Below are 14,661 nucleotides of genomic sequence, written 5' to 3'. Positions count from 1 at the left end.
TGCTTTGACTAAATATGTCACACTATTGAACAGATAGAGACTAAATATGTCACACTATTGAACTGAGCAGCTGATTTAGAGCAGTGCGCAGTGCAACGTACGTGAATAAGGAAGTCCGTGTTGGCAACCATTCATTGTAACTTGGGGACAACTTTACATGCCAAGATTAACAGCCCAATCTGAGCATATAGACACTAGCTTTGTCTTCAATTCTTTGCCCAATACATTGGCATAAAATAAATTGTCATATCCTGCGAAGAACCAAAATGAATTAAACCCAAAAAAAAAAAATCTGATTTTTTAGAAACCGAATGAAATAAACAACATCCTTCTCTGATCTGTTGATGTTCTCTGATCCACCAAAAAGAATTCCATAGAATTTATTTTCACAACAGCAGAGTTGCTTGCAGTAGCATTTGCACACATAATTTGTTAGCCAGCCACATTAGTGTGATAAGCAGTCCTAACATTAACACCAAGCCTCTTCAACAGCATAAGGTCTTGTGTGAAATCAGGAATGGGTCATGAAAGTTTAACTTCATGGAAAGTGAGGAAGTACTAGGGTGTTGTACTGTATTAGCCATTATGGATGCAATAAGAAGTTAAGCAGAATGACACGTTTTATTGGCTAACTAGAAAATTTACAATATGTTAGCTTTCGAAGCAACTCAGGCCCCTTCTTTAGGCAAGGCGTAATAAGAAAGTAGAAAGACAGGTTTAAATTGTTCCTTATTTAGTTTGTATTTCCAATGTTCAAAAAGCATGCTCGATCCTCCATCATTTTTCTCTCTTTCCATTGCACCATTTTGCTGGGTATGAGGCAGCATCTCTTTTAAGGTCTCTCTAAAGTTTATGTTTATTGAAAACTATATGACTAACATTTTCAGCTCCTATATATTAGACTTTTTTGCCAGCAAGGGGTGTGTTTGTACCCCACTTCACTGTGCTCAGCAATGGCCTCTAATCAGGAAATATCCTCCAACTACTGTACTTCTTGCTTTTTTTCAACTGAATTTTTATAACAGGCATTCAGACACTGTAAAAATCAAGCAGTGGTTTCTGTTTTGACATTTTTGTATCACTGCCACCGCTAGACTACAAATAAAAAGATCACCGGCAGCATTTGCTCAGGAATACTCCGTCCTACTCATGGCGCTGGAAATAGAAGTGTCAGTGTGCCAAATTTGCAGTATGTGAAAATAAACTCCAGTCACGGCTCTGTGCAAAAAGAAGTCTCATCAACTAATATTGCATTGTTTAATTCGAGATCTCTTAATGGCAAAGCATTAGCGCTGTCAGAATTCATCATTGACACCAAACTTGATATGCTGTGCTTAATGGAGACTGGGCAAAAGCCAAATGAATTTACGTCTCTCACGGAGGCGACACCACCTGGTTACAATTTCCTCACAGAGCCTCGTAGCTCAAGACAAGGCGGAGGACTTACAGTCACTGTCAGAGTGGAGTTAAACATCAAAATAATCCCAATTGACTGTCCATTGTCTTTCGAGTGTCTGGCTCTTAAAGAACAATGAGTAAGACAGGACCTGATTCAGTTATTAGTTTATCGTCCTCCAAAATACAATTCATCCTTCTTATCTGATCTGACTGAAATATTAACCCACTTAAGTTCCTTTTCCCAGAGAGTCATTCTTCTTGGTGATTTCAACATCCATATTGACATCCCCACATCTAAACTGAGAAATGAATTCCTATCCTTACTGGACTGTTTTGACTTAACACAACATGTTGATTTTCCCACCCACTCTGGTGGTCATATATTGGATCCCCATTTCCCACTTACCTTTTCTGACAAAAGTTCTTGAGCGTGTTGTAGCTTCCCAACTCACCAACTACTTAACTTCTAATAATTTGATGGAACCCTTTCAGTTTGGTTTCAGAGCACAGCACAGCTGTGAAACTGCTCTGCTACGGGTAACCAATGATTTGCTTATGGCAGCAGACTCTGGACAAACCGGCATATTAATTCTGTTAGACCTCAGTGCAGCATTTGACACTGTCAGACATGACATTCTACTGTCCAGAATGGAGAACATGCTAGGTATCTCTGGCACTGCCCTCTAGTGGTTCAAGTCCTATCTGACTGATAGGCAAGAGTTTGTTAGTCTTGGTAACAGCAGGTCCAACTCAGTGCCAGTCACACAAGGAGTTCCTCAGGGCTCTGTCCTCGGTCCTCTGCTTTTCTGTATTTATATGCTTCCCCTTGGCCATATTATTCCTACTCTGCTAGGCTCTTGAGCAAGGCCCTTAACCTTCAATTGCTCCAGGGGCGCTGTACAATGGCTGACACTGCACTCTGACCCCAAGGGGTATGCAAAAAACCAAGTAATTTCCTTCGGGATTAATAAAGTACAATAGAATAAAAAATAAATAAAAATATTCGTAGCTTTGGACTGGGTTATCATTTTTATGATACTCAACTCTATTTCAATGTTAAAAGTGGAACTTCATCAGAGTTTTGTCAGCTCACATCTTGCCTCAGTGAAATTAAAACCTGGATGGAGCAGAACTCTTTAAAATTAAATTGCAACAAAACTGAACTCCAAATTGGACTAAAGTGCAACTTGATAAAATTAGCTCCTTCCCAGTCCATCTTGGCGGTGATCTCATCAGACTTGCCTCTACTGCAAAGAATCTTGGTGTCATTTTTGATTCCTCCCTTTCTTATTCCACGCACATAAGTCATATTAAGAAACATTCTCACTTTCACCTCCATAACATATTACGTGTTCACTCCTTCCTCTCCTTTTCTAACACTGAGAAACTTGTCCATGCTTTTATCACATCCGGCATTGATTATTGTAATTCCCTACTGGCAGGTGCCCCTTCTAATCTTATATCACAGCTCCAGCTTATTCAAAATTTGGCTGCAAGAGTCCTTACACAGACCAGCAGCAGCGAGCACATAACACCAATCCTGCTTTGCCTTAACTGGATTCCTGTGTCTTACAGAATTGAATATAAAATTCTACTAATAACCTACAAAGCCTTAAACGACCTTGCACCAAACTACATCAGTGATCTTCTCCATCACTATGTGCCTGTCCGCACACTAAGGTCCTCTGATTCTGGCAATCTTGTTGTGCCCCACGCTAATCTACACTTCATGGGTGACAGGGCCTTCAGATGTATAGCTCCCAGACTCAGGAATGACCTACCGAAATTAATCAGATTAGCTGACTCCATGAATTATTTTAAAAAACAACTCAAAACTCATCTGTTCAGGAAGGCTTTTACCTCTACCTGACTCTATTACCCTTCTCTCAGTTTACCTCAATGTCAAGATGCTCATGTAACCTGTGTGTGTGTGCTAGACCATCAATTACGTTGTCCGTTAGGCTTTTCTCTGAATTTACTGTCTTAATCTTCTTTATGTATTTATCTGGTTTATTACAATGCTATATACTTTATACCCTGCCGTTCTTTCTTAAACTTTGTGAACTGCCTTGAGCATGGGAAAGGCGCTATATAAATAAAATGTATTATTATTATTATCATCTGTTTTTATATGAAGTGTCTGTTGAAAAGAAAGGGCTGAAAGAAAAACCTTTCTGGGGAAAAACACATACCTGCCAACAGACTAAACATTGTACAAAATGTTAGTGAATCATTTGTTTTCCGTTAAAATATTTCCTGATCACCTGGCTTTCCCACTGTGACTTGATTTTCAGAGTGTGAAAGCTTTTGCCTCACTACAATTGCATCATTTTCATGGCAACTAAGCAGCATCTGCAAAATTACAGTTTAAACATGAAAACAACAAATTAAAGGAAACTTAAAATTCACAAGATGTTCTCAAAGTACACAAGCTCTAAAAATACCAAGAAACCTAGGAGATAAATAAAATTAGTCACCCCAGCATACTGCGGGTAGACTTCTGACAATATTCCAGATGCAGTAGGCAAACAGCTGAAAACCTTTGCACCAAATTAAGGAAACACAAAATAATTACTGATAACAGTACTGAATACCTTTAGCAAGCCATTCCTTTCTGAAGTATATGCTATATCACTTACCAAACTCATAAATTGTTAAAGACGTCTTTTGTTTTCAACCTCCACAATGTTAAACAACCTCTTGAAATTTAATTATTTTGCTACACATGCATATTTGTGTACCTCTTATATCAACCTCTGACTATCTGACAGACAGACACAATCGATAGATAGATAGATAGATAGATAGATAGATAGATAGATAGATAGATAGATAGATAGATAGATAGATAGATAGATAGATAGATAGATAGATAGATAGATAGATAGATAGATAGATAGATAGATAGATTCGCTTGACTTTGTGATGAATGAGCAATTCCACACAGAGTCCCGAATGAGGCACATTACCTGCATTATGAGGGATTGTCAGTTACAGCACTACGGCCATGTTGCATGACTGCCCGAGGGTCATCCGGCTCGCAGGATTCTCATTGTTGAGGACCCGAAAATGGGACCAGGCCAAGGGGACAGAATACCTGGCTGCGGCAGATAGAGGGTCATTACCAGAGGGTGGGATGAGACCTCGTGTCTGCCTGGGGCGGTGCCAACCAGAATCTCAACCTGTTAAATTGTGTAGTTAATGCGGCAACGCGCTATACTGGTGCACGCTCACCAGCCTGACCTGACCATCAACCCCAGGGAACTACTGTTGCCTTATGGGAACTGTTGTCCCCACATTGGCACTGGTTTTTGTGTTGTTTCCGATTTCCCCGATACACCATATAGGCTATATAACATATTAAGCTGGACCAATATCAATAACATTCAAAATTTCCTGAAAATCATTTCAGATGATTTTGCGTGACTGGTGAATAAACAAACTGACATGCAAATATTTTACAATTTTATTTATACAGATTTTCTGTTACTCATTAAAAATTATAAATATAATGGACCCAACAATTAAATGCTTTTTACTTACTCATTTGGTCGAGGACCACGACTTGCTCTGGAATTTGCCCGCCAGCCCTGTAAAGAATAATATTGTTTTTAAAAGATTTTCATTATAAATACTATAGAAATCTAATTATCAGACTCATTCAGCAATGAAATATTCTACCTAAAAATGCTGGCAAAGCTCCCTAGTGTTAGTGTTAAAAGAATTAATTACTTTTAAAAAGTAAATCCTTGACATTTTTGAGGAATCAAGGTTTAAAAGATTAAATTCCAATTCAATCTGAACTCAACTGCAACAACCACATCATCCCATGAACGGCTGTACTGTATTAGCTTCCTGTTTAATATCAATAATCAAATCATCTTTACAACTCTGCTACAGATTAAGATGCTTGCAGATTCCAGTTGCCCAGAATGCCTGTCATTAATCCTTACCCCACATAACCCAAAAATGTCAAAAAAACAAGTCTCAGTGAACACTTGCTTAACTTTGCAGCTTCTGTTCTGTAAAATTGTCTCCCTTTAACACCTGTAAGGCTCCAGTAGTCATAATGTTCAAACTGAGGATGAAGTTGTATTACCAATTCTACTGTTCTGGGGATCCATTTGACTGAACTAACAATGAGTCCCCTGGGTTGTCGATTAATACTGAATAGTGTCCATCGACTCCTAGGCACACTCAGGTCATTACGTTATTTTCAAAGCCACTTTTGTTTAACAGTGCCTTTTAAATATTCATTATAGTAATAATTTGATGGTAAAATATTTGAAGTCTCTGTTTTGATATCTGGCGTTCATGAGCCATGCATAAAGTCCAGGTTTTTTTCTTTCCGTCTCTCCTTATCTCATCTCCATCAAGTCATTATGAAGTATTGCCCTTGAGCTAATCAGATAAAGTAAGTTAGAGTGTGTTAAAGCCCTGCAATTTGTTTGGTTGTCCTAGTGTATTTTCAGTTCTGTGCATAAACATGTCCTGCAAGGGCCTGGTATCCTAGTCAGGGCAGATTTCTTGTACCTAGTGCTGCCAGAATGGAATGGGTTAGCCGGGTTAGAGAATGGATGGATGGATACATCCTTGATTATTTTTCTGTTACCATATGATCATGACTTCTTTAAAAGTCAGCATCAAAACTGTTTATAATAATTTTCTTATTTGCTGATTGCATCAAACAATAATAAATGCCCCAAATACATAAAATGATGATTTCCAGTTATTCTCCACCATTCAACGCACTGCTGAGTTTCATTACCACAGAGTCAAGCCTGAAGCAAAGCTTGCTAATAAACCTTTTACATTAATAAATAACATCAGTTTATTGCATTTACCATAATAAAAAGCATGCATAGTGGGAACCTGCTGAGAAGCCGGTATCCTGGATAGGCAATCAGAAGAGTGTGTCTGTTTGAACAGCACACGTTGTTATGTACTTTAATTGGAAACATAATCTTTCTTAAAACCAGAGGGGACTGGGCGGTCTCATGGTCTGGAATCCCTACAGATTTTATTTTTTCTCCAGCCGTCTGGAGTTTTTTTGTTTTTTCTGTCCCCCCTGGCCATTGAACCTTACTCTTATTCGATGTTAATTAAAGTTGATTTATTTTGTTTTATAAATTGTGTCTTTCATTTTTCTATTCTTTAATATGTAAAGCACTTTGAGCTACTGTTTGTATGAAAATGTGCTATATAAATAAATGTTGTTGTTGTTGTAAAACCATGCACCCACCCATCCAAAGCCTATCTCAGCAACATTAAATATAAGGCTGCAATCAACCCTGGACGGTACGCCATTGGCCTGTCCATCTTACCCACACTTGGCTATTCGTCAGCTGCTAATTAACATGACCTGCAATAATCATTAAGTGCTACGCGATTTCAAAAGAACTACATAAAACACTTTACGAGAGGCAGAATAAATGCATTCTGCGAAGACCGTTTAAGCCCCACGTCTCTCTGTACTCTGTGGTATGATGGTAAAAGGAGTTCACAATCATTTGGCATCAGTTTATAATTAAGGACGATTCAAGAATTTGCTCCGAATATTTGGCACGGACATTTTTTTCCTGCTCAGGCTGCGTAACTATTTTGTGTACAGTATTTCAGAGAGCAAAAAGTAGTTAGACATTTGTAAAGAAGTGCCTGCTGACAGATCAGTACTTCAAGACGCCAATGCGGCCTTAAATCCCCCCCTTCTGAACGTCTTACCTGTGCCGATTTTAATCCCAATGTCATACTGGGGTCTGACTCTCTCCGGGGGGTTGCTGTAGTGCCACGGATTGCTAAATTCATTTTAACGTATGGGTCGTCACAGGATGAGAAGGAGAAGTAGAATCATCACACCATGAGTTTTCTTTCTGAGATTTCTTACTTTGCCATTAGTTGTAAACGTGCTGCCCAAGTTTAAAAAACAAACGCGTACCAGTCGTAAAATATAATCTTTTAAAAGCCAATACTTTTGCTCAGAAATCCTTAAATGGTGTTCTAAAGTACAAAAAGGGTCATACAGACAACTGTGTTGCTTCTATTTACCAAACGAGCGCCGGTGCCTCCTATGGCAGAAAAGCATTTAAGTAGAAAACTCTGCTTGAAGTGTTTTGCCACAGGAGCGCCTCCTTCTACGCTTCCTTGGTGCCATGGAAACGCTTCCGGTCTACGGCGAAGGCATGCGAGCGCGTGCGCAAGTGGATCAAGACCGTTGATGACTTGCGGTTAATATTGTTTTTTATAGATGACGATTTCTGCATTTTATAATGAATGATATTATTTCTGAAAATGACGCAAACGAATTTTTGAGTAAGTTAATGCAAACTGTTCGACAACGTTTATTGTCAATGCCTTAAAGTAAGTAATCCATGAAAAGGGGAAATAAAAAAAGCAAATGCTTATGTGTTAGGTAACTGTTATTTGTTTATGTATTTGTACTTTAATTGCATTGTGTCGCGCTTTTGATGTCTCCATATGAATGTGATGGCCGGTATTAAATAAATTCGTCCTGCTTTGTGGGATTTTACCACCATAACATAAATCTATAGTTTCACAGTTGATCCGTGGTACCCAATCGAAATATAATACCACAGGCAGGTGCCGAAACTTTAAAAGAAAAAAGAAACCATTGTCATTTTTATATTAAGCGATACTATTGCTGTCATTAATGTATCGAACAAACTTAACTTTCAAGTTGCACACATTAATTGACTTGTCTTTATCATGAACAGCTGTGAAGTTAATTTTAACAAAAGGCATTTTACAAGGATCCATAAACATTAACCCTTCTCAAGACATGCTGCCAGGCTAGTACAATTATGAGAGGGTGCCAATAAGGCCACATCTGACACATTGTTTGATAGAAATCGAATTGTAGCACATCTAGGTAGTGTAAACTGCTTTATGAAGACATGCTGCCAGAAATATGTTATGGCGCAGAATCAGAAAAGGAACAAAAGGAATTAAAGCACAGAAAAGAAATCAACTAAATATTACTAGGGACGAACTAATGCCAATGGCCAAACACAGCATAATAGATTAAAACATTAAACACAACGTTATATATATAAAAAAAACATGAATAAAAACTACAATATGCTGAAAGAAAGCCACAAAGATAAATAACATAATTTAACCCTATGTACAGTAATATCAATGTATAAATATTAAACTACCCCTAACGATGATAGTTTATGAAAAAATTAAAGAGGGTTAATTGTTCAGTCAGCCCACTTTTTTACACTCGAAGGAGAAGGGGCTTTCAAAGAAAATATCTTTTTTAAAGATTTAGTTTTGAACAAATTACAAGCTGCTGCAACATAACACTCCCACACAGAGTCATCTCATATAAAGATGCAAACTCATTAGGTTTTATCATGTTTTAACACTGGAGTAATAAAGTAAATATACGGTATACTGTAGTCCGCAAGAGTTCAAAGCTGCTGCCCCACCCCCCCCAACATTCAATGACGTGTGCTTCGATTTTCAGTATTTAGATGCACTAAAGGGTACAGACACCATAGAAAAGTAACTTAAATTCAAATGCAACTTAAGCATTTCATCTCAATCTAACACTCATGCTGTTGAAGACTCCATAAAATGCTTATACACTTCACTTGATTGTTCAAACAGCCTGTCAAAACTCCAACAGGATGATTTTATGGGCTCTTCCTAAACACAAGTCAACATGGCATCATTGTGATGTCACCTCGGCAGATACGGTCATTCGACAGAACAAATACCAGTGACCTGTGCATGTTTGGCTCCTGCTTTGAGCCGAGTGCTGCCATGACAGGTTTGCACTCCTTGCGACCCTGAATTGGATTAAGCGGGTCTGGAAAAAGCATATTTCTATTCCCTAGAAAATCTTCATACTCTAGCCCCTTTCTTACAAAATACAAAAATCATACAGTTAAAAAGTTAGATTTAATTTTAAAATGCTGTACTGTCTTGTTATTTATGTAGATTGCAGTGTTTTTATGAATTGAAAATTCTGTTTTCTGAGCCTGTTTTTTTCTTTTTTTAATTCAGTGTTGAGGGGTTGCAGAGGCCTTCCCCAGCAGTTGCTGACACAAAGCAGTAATCAATTTACAGATTCCAGGACAATAAAGGGCACAAAAATACACACACGGACTCAGACTAATGTAGTGCCTCAATAAAACAAACTTACGCGTTTGTCAGTGTGACAGACGGTGTCCCGTCTGAGCCTGGTTCTTGCCTTGTTACTGGTATAAATGTTAGCACCTTTAATGGAATAAGAAAGGTTTGCAAATAGAAGGATGGAAAAATAATAAAGACTTTTTTGTTTAAATCAGCAGTGCTTTGGCACACCTCAAAAAGAAAACCAGTGATCCATGTGAAATAATTAATGGGAGTCATGAAAGGTAAACTGACAGATGATAAGGAATATCAGATTTCTCATTCTGAACAGCTGCATGTAAACCAACTAGAATCCTAAAGAGCTAGTGTTGTGTCTTATGTTAGAAGATGTATGACCAACACAAATTGCCTGATTGAAAGAAAAAAAAAAGCAGGCTGAGCCAAAAGGAAAAATTGCCATCAAAACACAGTAATTTAGAACCCCAGGAAGGAAATCATCTCCTCAATTAATCAATTGCAGTTATGAAATAATTGCAGACAAGCTACATTCTATTAGGAAATCACACATAAACAAGTCCTCTCATTCCACTTTTGGGTATCAACAAGTCAGAGCCATGTTTGCAGGATTGGGTACAAGACAAGAACCAATCTGGGATGGGATGTGCCAGTTGCCAGTTCATCTCTTTTTCATTTAGGTTTAATAGGGAGCTGGAGTCTATCCCAGCAGGGACTCTGGATGAAATACCAATCTATTACAGGGTCTTGAAGCCTCAGATTCTACCTAGCAGGAGCCAGCTCTGGCGGGGATGCCAGTCCCCACACTGGGCAAATTCAAAATAATGAGGTAGCCTAACCTACACAGTTTCAGGATGTGAGAGGAAACTAGAATACCTGGAGCAAATCCCTACACAACCTAAGGAGAACATGCAAACTCCATATGGATTGAGTGTACTGGGAACATAGCTGAGGTGTGTAGGGATATGAAGCAGCAGCATTCAACCTGGCATCAATCCTGCCACAAAGTAGTTATTAACAAAATGTATTTCACAATATCAGTTCTTCATTGAGCTAAAGAATTAAGAGAATTGTAGCTTCCGATCAAGTTTCAGCCTTTTAAATCAAATTCACTTCGTCCATTCCCCTTTTGGCTTTGGGGTTGTGGGGAGCCAAAGCTTGCATCAGCAGCAGTAATTGCATGGAAGGAATTAACCCTGGATGGAAAGTCAATCAGTGCAAACTTTAAAAATCATTTTAAAAAATGTAATTCTGGCCAAGCAGAAGGTAGGTACACTCTAACGTCAAACGTTGACACAGAACCTGATCGTGTTCAGCTCTTTTTCGTGGGAAAAAAAGGACGTGGCTATGATATCACTGGCAATCAGCAGCTACCCTGTAAAACACATGTAGCTGTGATCTCTCTCTCAAAAACATCAAATGTTACTCCTTAACAATCTGTAGATGATAATGTCTGTTGAACAAACAGGTATCGCTAGCTAAATGGAGGCAAGGTAACGCTCCAACACGTGGCGAGACGTAGACTAACTAGCGTCTTTCTTCGGAGGTTTTCCATTATTAGCGGCTAAGCGAGTTTTCTTTTTCCTAGGAGGTGGAGCCCTTACCCCGACTCCACCTCTCACTTCTGGGCTGGACAGACAGACGGACACAATTCCACATGTAGACGTTTATATATAAGATACACACACACACATTTATATATATATATATATATATATATATATATATATATATATATATATATATATATATATATATATATATATATATATAAATAAATATATATATATATACAACAACAACATTTATTTATATAGCACATTTTCATACAAAACAAATGTAGCTCAAAGTGCTTTACAAAATGAAGAATAGAAAAATAGAAGACACAATAAAAAATAAAAATAAGTCAACATTGATTAACATAGAATAAGTAAGGTCTGATGGCCAGGGTGGACAGAAAAAACAAAAAAACTCCAGAGGCTGGAGAAAAAAAAATAAAATCTGTAGGGGTTCCAGACCAAGAGACCGCCCAGTTCCCTCTGGGCAATCTACCTAACATAAATCAAACAGTCCTCTTTGTATTTAGGGTTTTCATGGAAGGACTTGCTGATGATGGTCACGTAGACTTCCTGGCTTTCAGTTCATATATATATAATATATATATATATTCTAACTCACAATGCAAACACAAAGGCATCCTACATGTCTGCAGAATGTTTTTTAAATTAGTATTATTCATCCATCCATCCATTCATCCTCTTCTGCTTATCCGAAGTCGGGTCGCGGGGGCAGCAGCTTGAGCAGAGATGCCCAGACTTCCCTCTGTAATACTAATTAGTAGTTTTTTTAGTATTTCCCTTTTGAGAATAATCCGTTTTTAGAGCTACATCCTAACATTATGAACACTTTTGCAAAAATCACAAAGAGATTCAGCAGCAACTAACAAAGAAACTGCTCATGTACTATGACCCCAATGTGCTCAGTAAAGTTGAGCGGGGTCAACAGGTCGGCTTATTGGTCTTTAAAGACGCACTTTAAAATGGAGTTTCTGTCTCACTCTGCTTCCAGGGATACTGCACAGACACATTTCATTAGCAAGCCTTATTGTATATATTAATAAGAGTACCACTAGGGGTCACTACAAATCAGGATAAGATTGTCAGTGAGAACACCATGCATCTGAATTCAAGATTCAAGAGTATTTATTGTCATTTCATCCATACACAGTAGTACAGCACACAGATGAAACGAAATAACGTTCCTCCAGGGCCATGGTGCTACATAGAACACAGGACAACGAAGAATACATGACACCTAACATAAAGACACATAATATATAACAAGGTGCATGTGAGTCAGATGTGTAAACATGTGCAACCATGTGCAGCATTGCAGAGCAGAACACATATATCATATATCAGACCGGTTCTTGAGTGTTCAGGAATCTGACCGCTTGGGGAAAAAAACTGTTACACATTCTGGTGGTAAGGGCCCGAATGCTTCAGTACCTTTTTCCCAATGGCAGGAGTGTAAACAGTGAGTGTGAAGGGTGTTTTGGGTCATTCACAATGCTGGTGACTTTGCGGATGCAGCATGTGGTGTAAATGTCCATGATGGAAGGAAGAGAGACAACGATGATTTTCTCAGCTGTCTTCACTATCTGTTGTAGGGCTTTAAGATCCCTGACTGTGCAATTTCCAAACCAGACAGTGATGCAGTTGCTCAGGATGCTCTTTAGGGTTCCTCTGTAGAATGTTCTTAAGAGTAGCTCGTGGAAGATATTATTCATTCAAACGACTGGAAAGATGAAACATCACAAGGGGGAATTTCAGAAACTTTTATTGCATGTGAACAAAGCATAGCTAAACAGACAATTGTCCAGTCCATCAGGTGGGCTGCTGGCTCTTATAGTTTCTCAACTTCCAGGAATATAATTGGCTCTTGTTCACGCACACTCCTCTGTGATCTACCTAATTAGAAAATGACAGTTCTGGGGTATTGTGATGAGGAAATAAGTATTAGTTATCGGTAGTTTCTCCTATACTGAGACCTATTGAGAACCAGACATCTTTTTTGAGGGCCAAGGGTAAAGATAATTTTAGCCTTTTTTCCATGGTGAATTGCTTCACCTTGGTAACATTTTTGGATGTTTCCAACAAGGTCTGCCAACTTCAATATTTTATTCATTGTGATTTGACCATTCTAAAACATCAAATTATTTTTCAGCCATTTGTGCTAGTGGGATGATTGTCTTGCTTCCTAATCCAGCTGCATTTCAGTTTAATGTGGTAGACAGATGTCCTGCCGTTATTCTATGTAATTTAGTAGTACAAAGCCAAAACTGCATTAAACTGATGAGACGTCAACCAGGTGTTGAGGCACCAAAGTCTCCCAAACTATGACACCATCACCAAAAATGGCAGACATAATGGAGTTTATGTATGACAAAATATTCCATCATTTTCTTTTTACAGTGTCCTTGTTGAACTTGAGATAGGAGCTAATGTTTTATTCTGGAGAGCAGCAGTGTAATAAGAGACAACTGTCCGGCAGATCTAAGCTGTCTGGGTGGCTGGTGTAAAACACATAATTCAGATAAATAGGAAGGAGCACACCCATGTCTATGATTTAAAAACTTTCCATCAAAATTTTAAAGTCAATTCTGAAACTAACAGTCAGCCAGGGTAAAGAAGCTAATATTGCAGAAACAGAATCAAACTTTCTTGCCCCAACCAAAAAACAGGCAGCAGCATTCTGAACCAACTGCAACCTGCGTATTAGGGATTTGCAGATCCCAGAATACGAGATACAGTAGTCAAGCCAAGAAAAGCTAAAAGGCAAAGCTGGAAAAAGCAACTCTTTACTACAGAGTTAATCCGTTTCTCAAACGAGAGGTTACTGTCAAAAATGACACCAAAATTATGGACTTGAGGCTTGCAAAAGTCAGCGAAAGAGCTGAGAAGTTTGAAACCAATTTGAGTTTTGGCTGAAGGACCAGCTATCAGGACTTCTGTTTTATTTTGATTGAGATCAAGAAAATTGTCAGCCATCCAGGATCTTAGTTCAAAAAGACAATTGTGTAGATGATTAATTGAAGAGTTACAAACAGGTATAGAAAGCTGTGTATCATCAGAATAACAGTGAAAAGAAAAGTTGAATAGGATGATACTGTAGGACCCAAAATGGATCCCTGAGAAACACCACATTTACTGTAACAGGAGCAACAGACAAGAAACAGGAATTGAAAGACAATGAAAATTAACTACCAGTAAGATATGACCTGAATCAGTTAAGGGCAGCCCCTTTAAGCCCCACCAGACATTCACGCCGTAACAGGAAGATCTCATGGTCAGCAGTATCAAATGTTGAAGAAAGTTCTAGGAGGACAAGGACTGCAGCCCCACCTGAGTCAGTAATAAGAGAGATGTCATTGAATACTTTCAGCGTGAAAAATGCTGACCAAGCCAGATTGGTACTGTAGATCTCAAATAAATCTTGCCTGAAGAATGGGCCCGAGTTGCCTCGAAAGCTTGCATATTGTAATCTTTTTAGTTAGCCAATAAAAGGTGTCATTTTGCTTGGCTTTTCTCTACATTCATAATGGCTAACACGGTACAACAACCTAGTACTACGATGATCAACCAATTA

At 38.4% G+C, this 14,661-nt stretch overlaps 1 protein-coding gene across 1 annotated transcript in view; it reads right to left on the bottom strand.

The window, feature by feature from the left end:
- The window catches only part of caps2 (calcyphosine 2), a 69,642-nt gene extending 62,107 nt beyond the window's left edge, over window positions 1-7,535 (bottom strand). The window contains exons 1-2 of the mRNA XM_039761905.1: window positions 7,120-7,535; window positions 4,942-4,988 (exon numbers count right to left, since the gene is read on the bottom strand). Of these exons, the coding sequence (XP_039617839.1) occupies window positions 4,942-4,988; window positions 7,120-7,203 (131 nt within the window). The 5' untranslated portion in view covers window positions 7,204-7,535. The remainder of the gene's footprint in view (window positions 1-4,941; window positions 4,989-7,119) is intronic.
- Between the last annotated feature and the right edge of the window lie 7,126 nt (window positions 7,536-14,661).

This window comes from Polypterus senegalus, chromosome 8, assembly GCF_016835505.1.
Source record: "Polypterus senegalus isolate Bchr_013 chromosome 8, ASM1683550v1, whole genome shotgun sequence".
Classification (NCBI taxonomy): domain Eukaryota; kingdom Metazoa; phylum Chordata; class Cladistia; order Polypteriformes; family Polypteridae; genus Polypterus; species Polypterus senegalus.
This window is presented reverse-complemented; position numbering and strand designations above follow the sequence as displayed.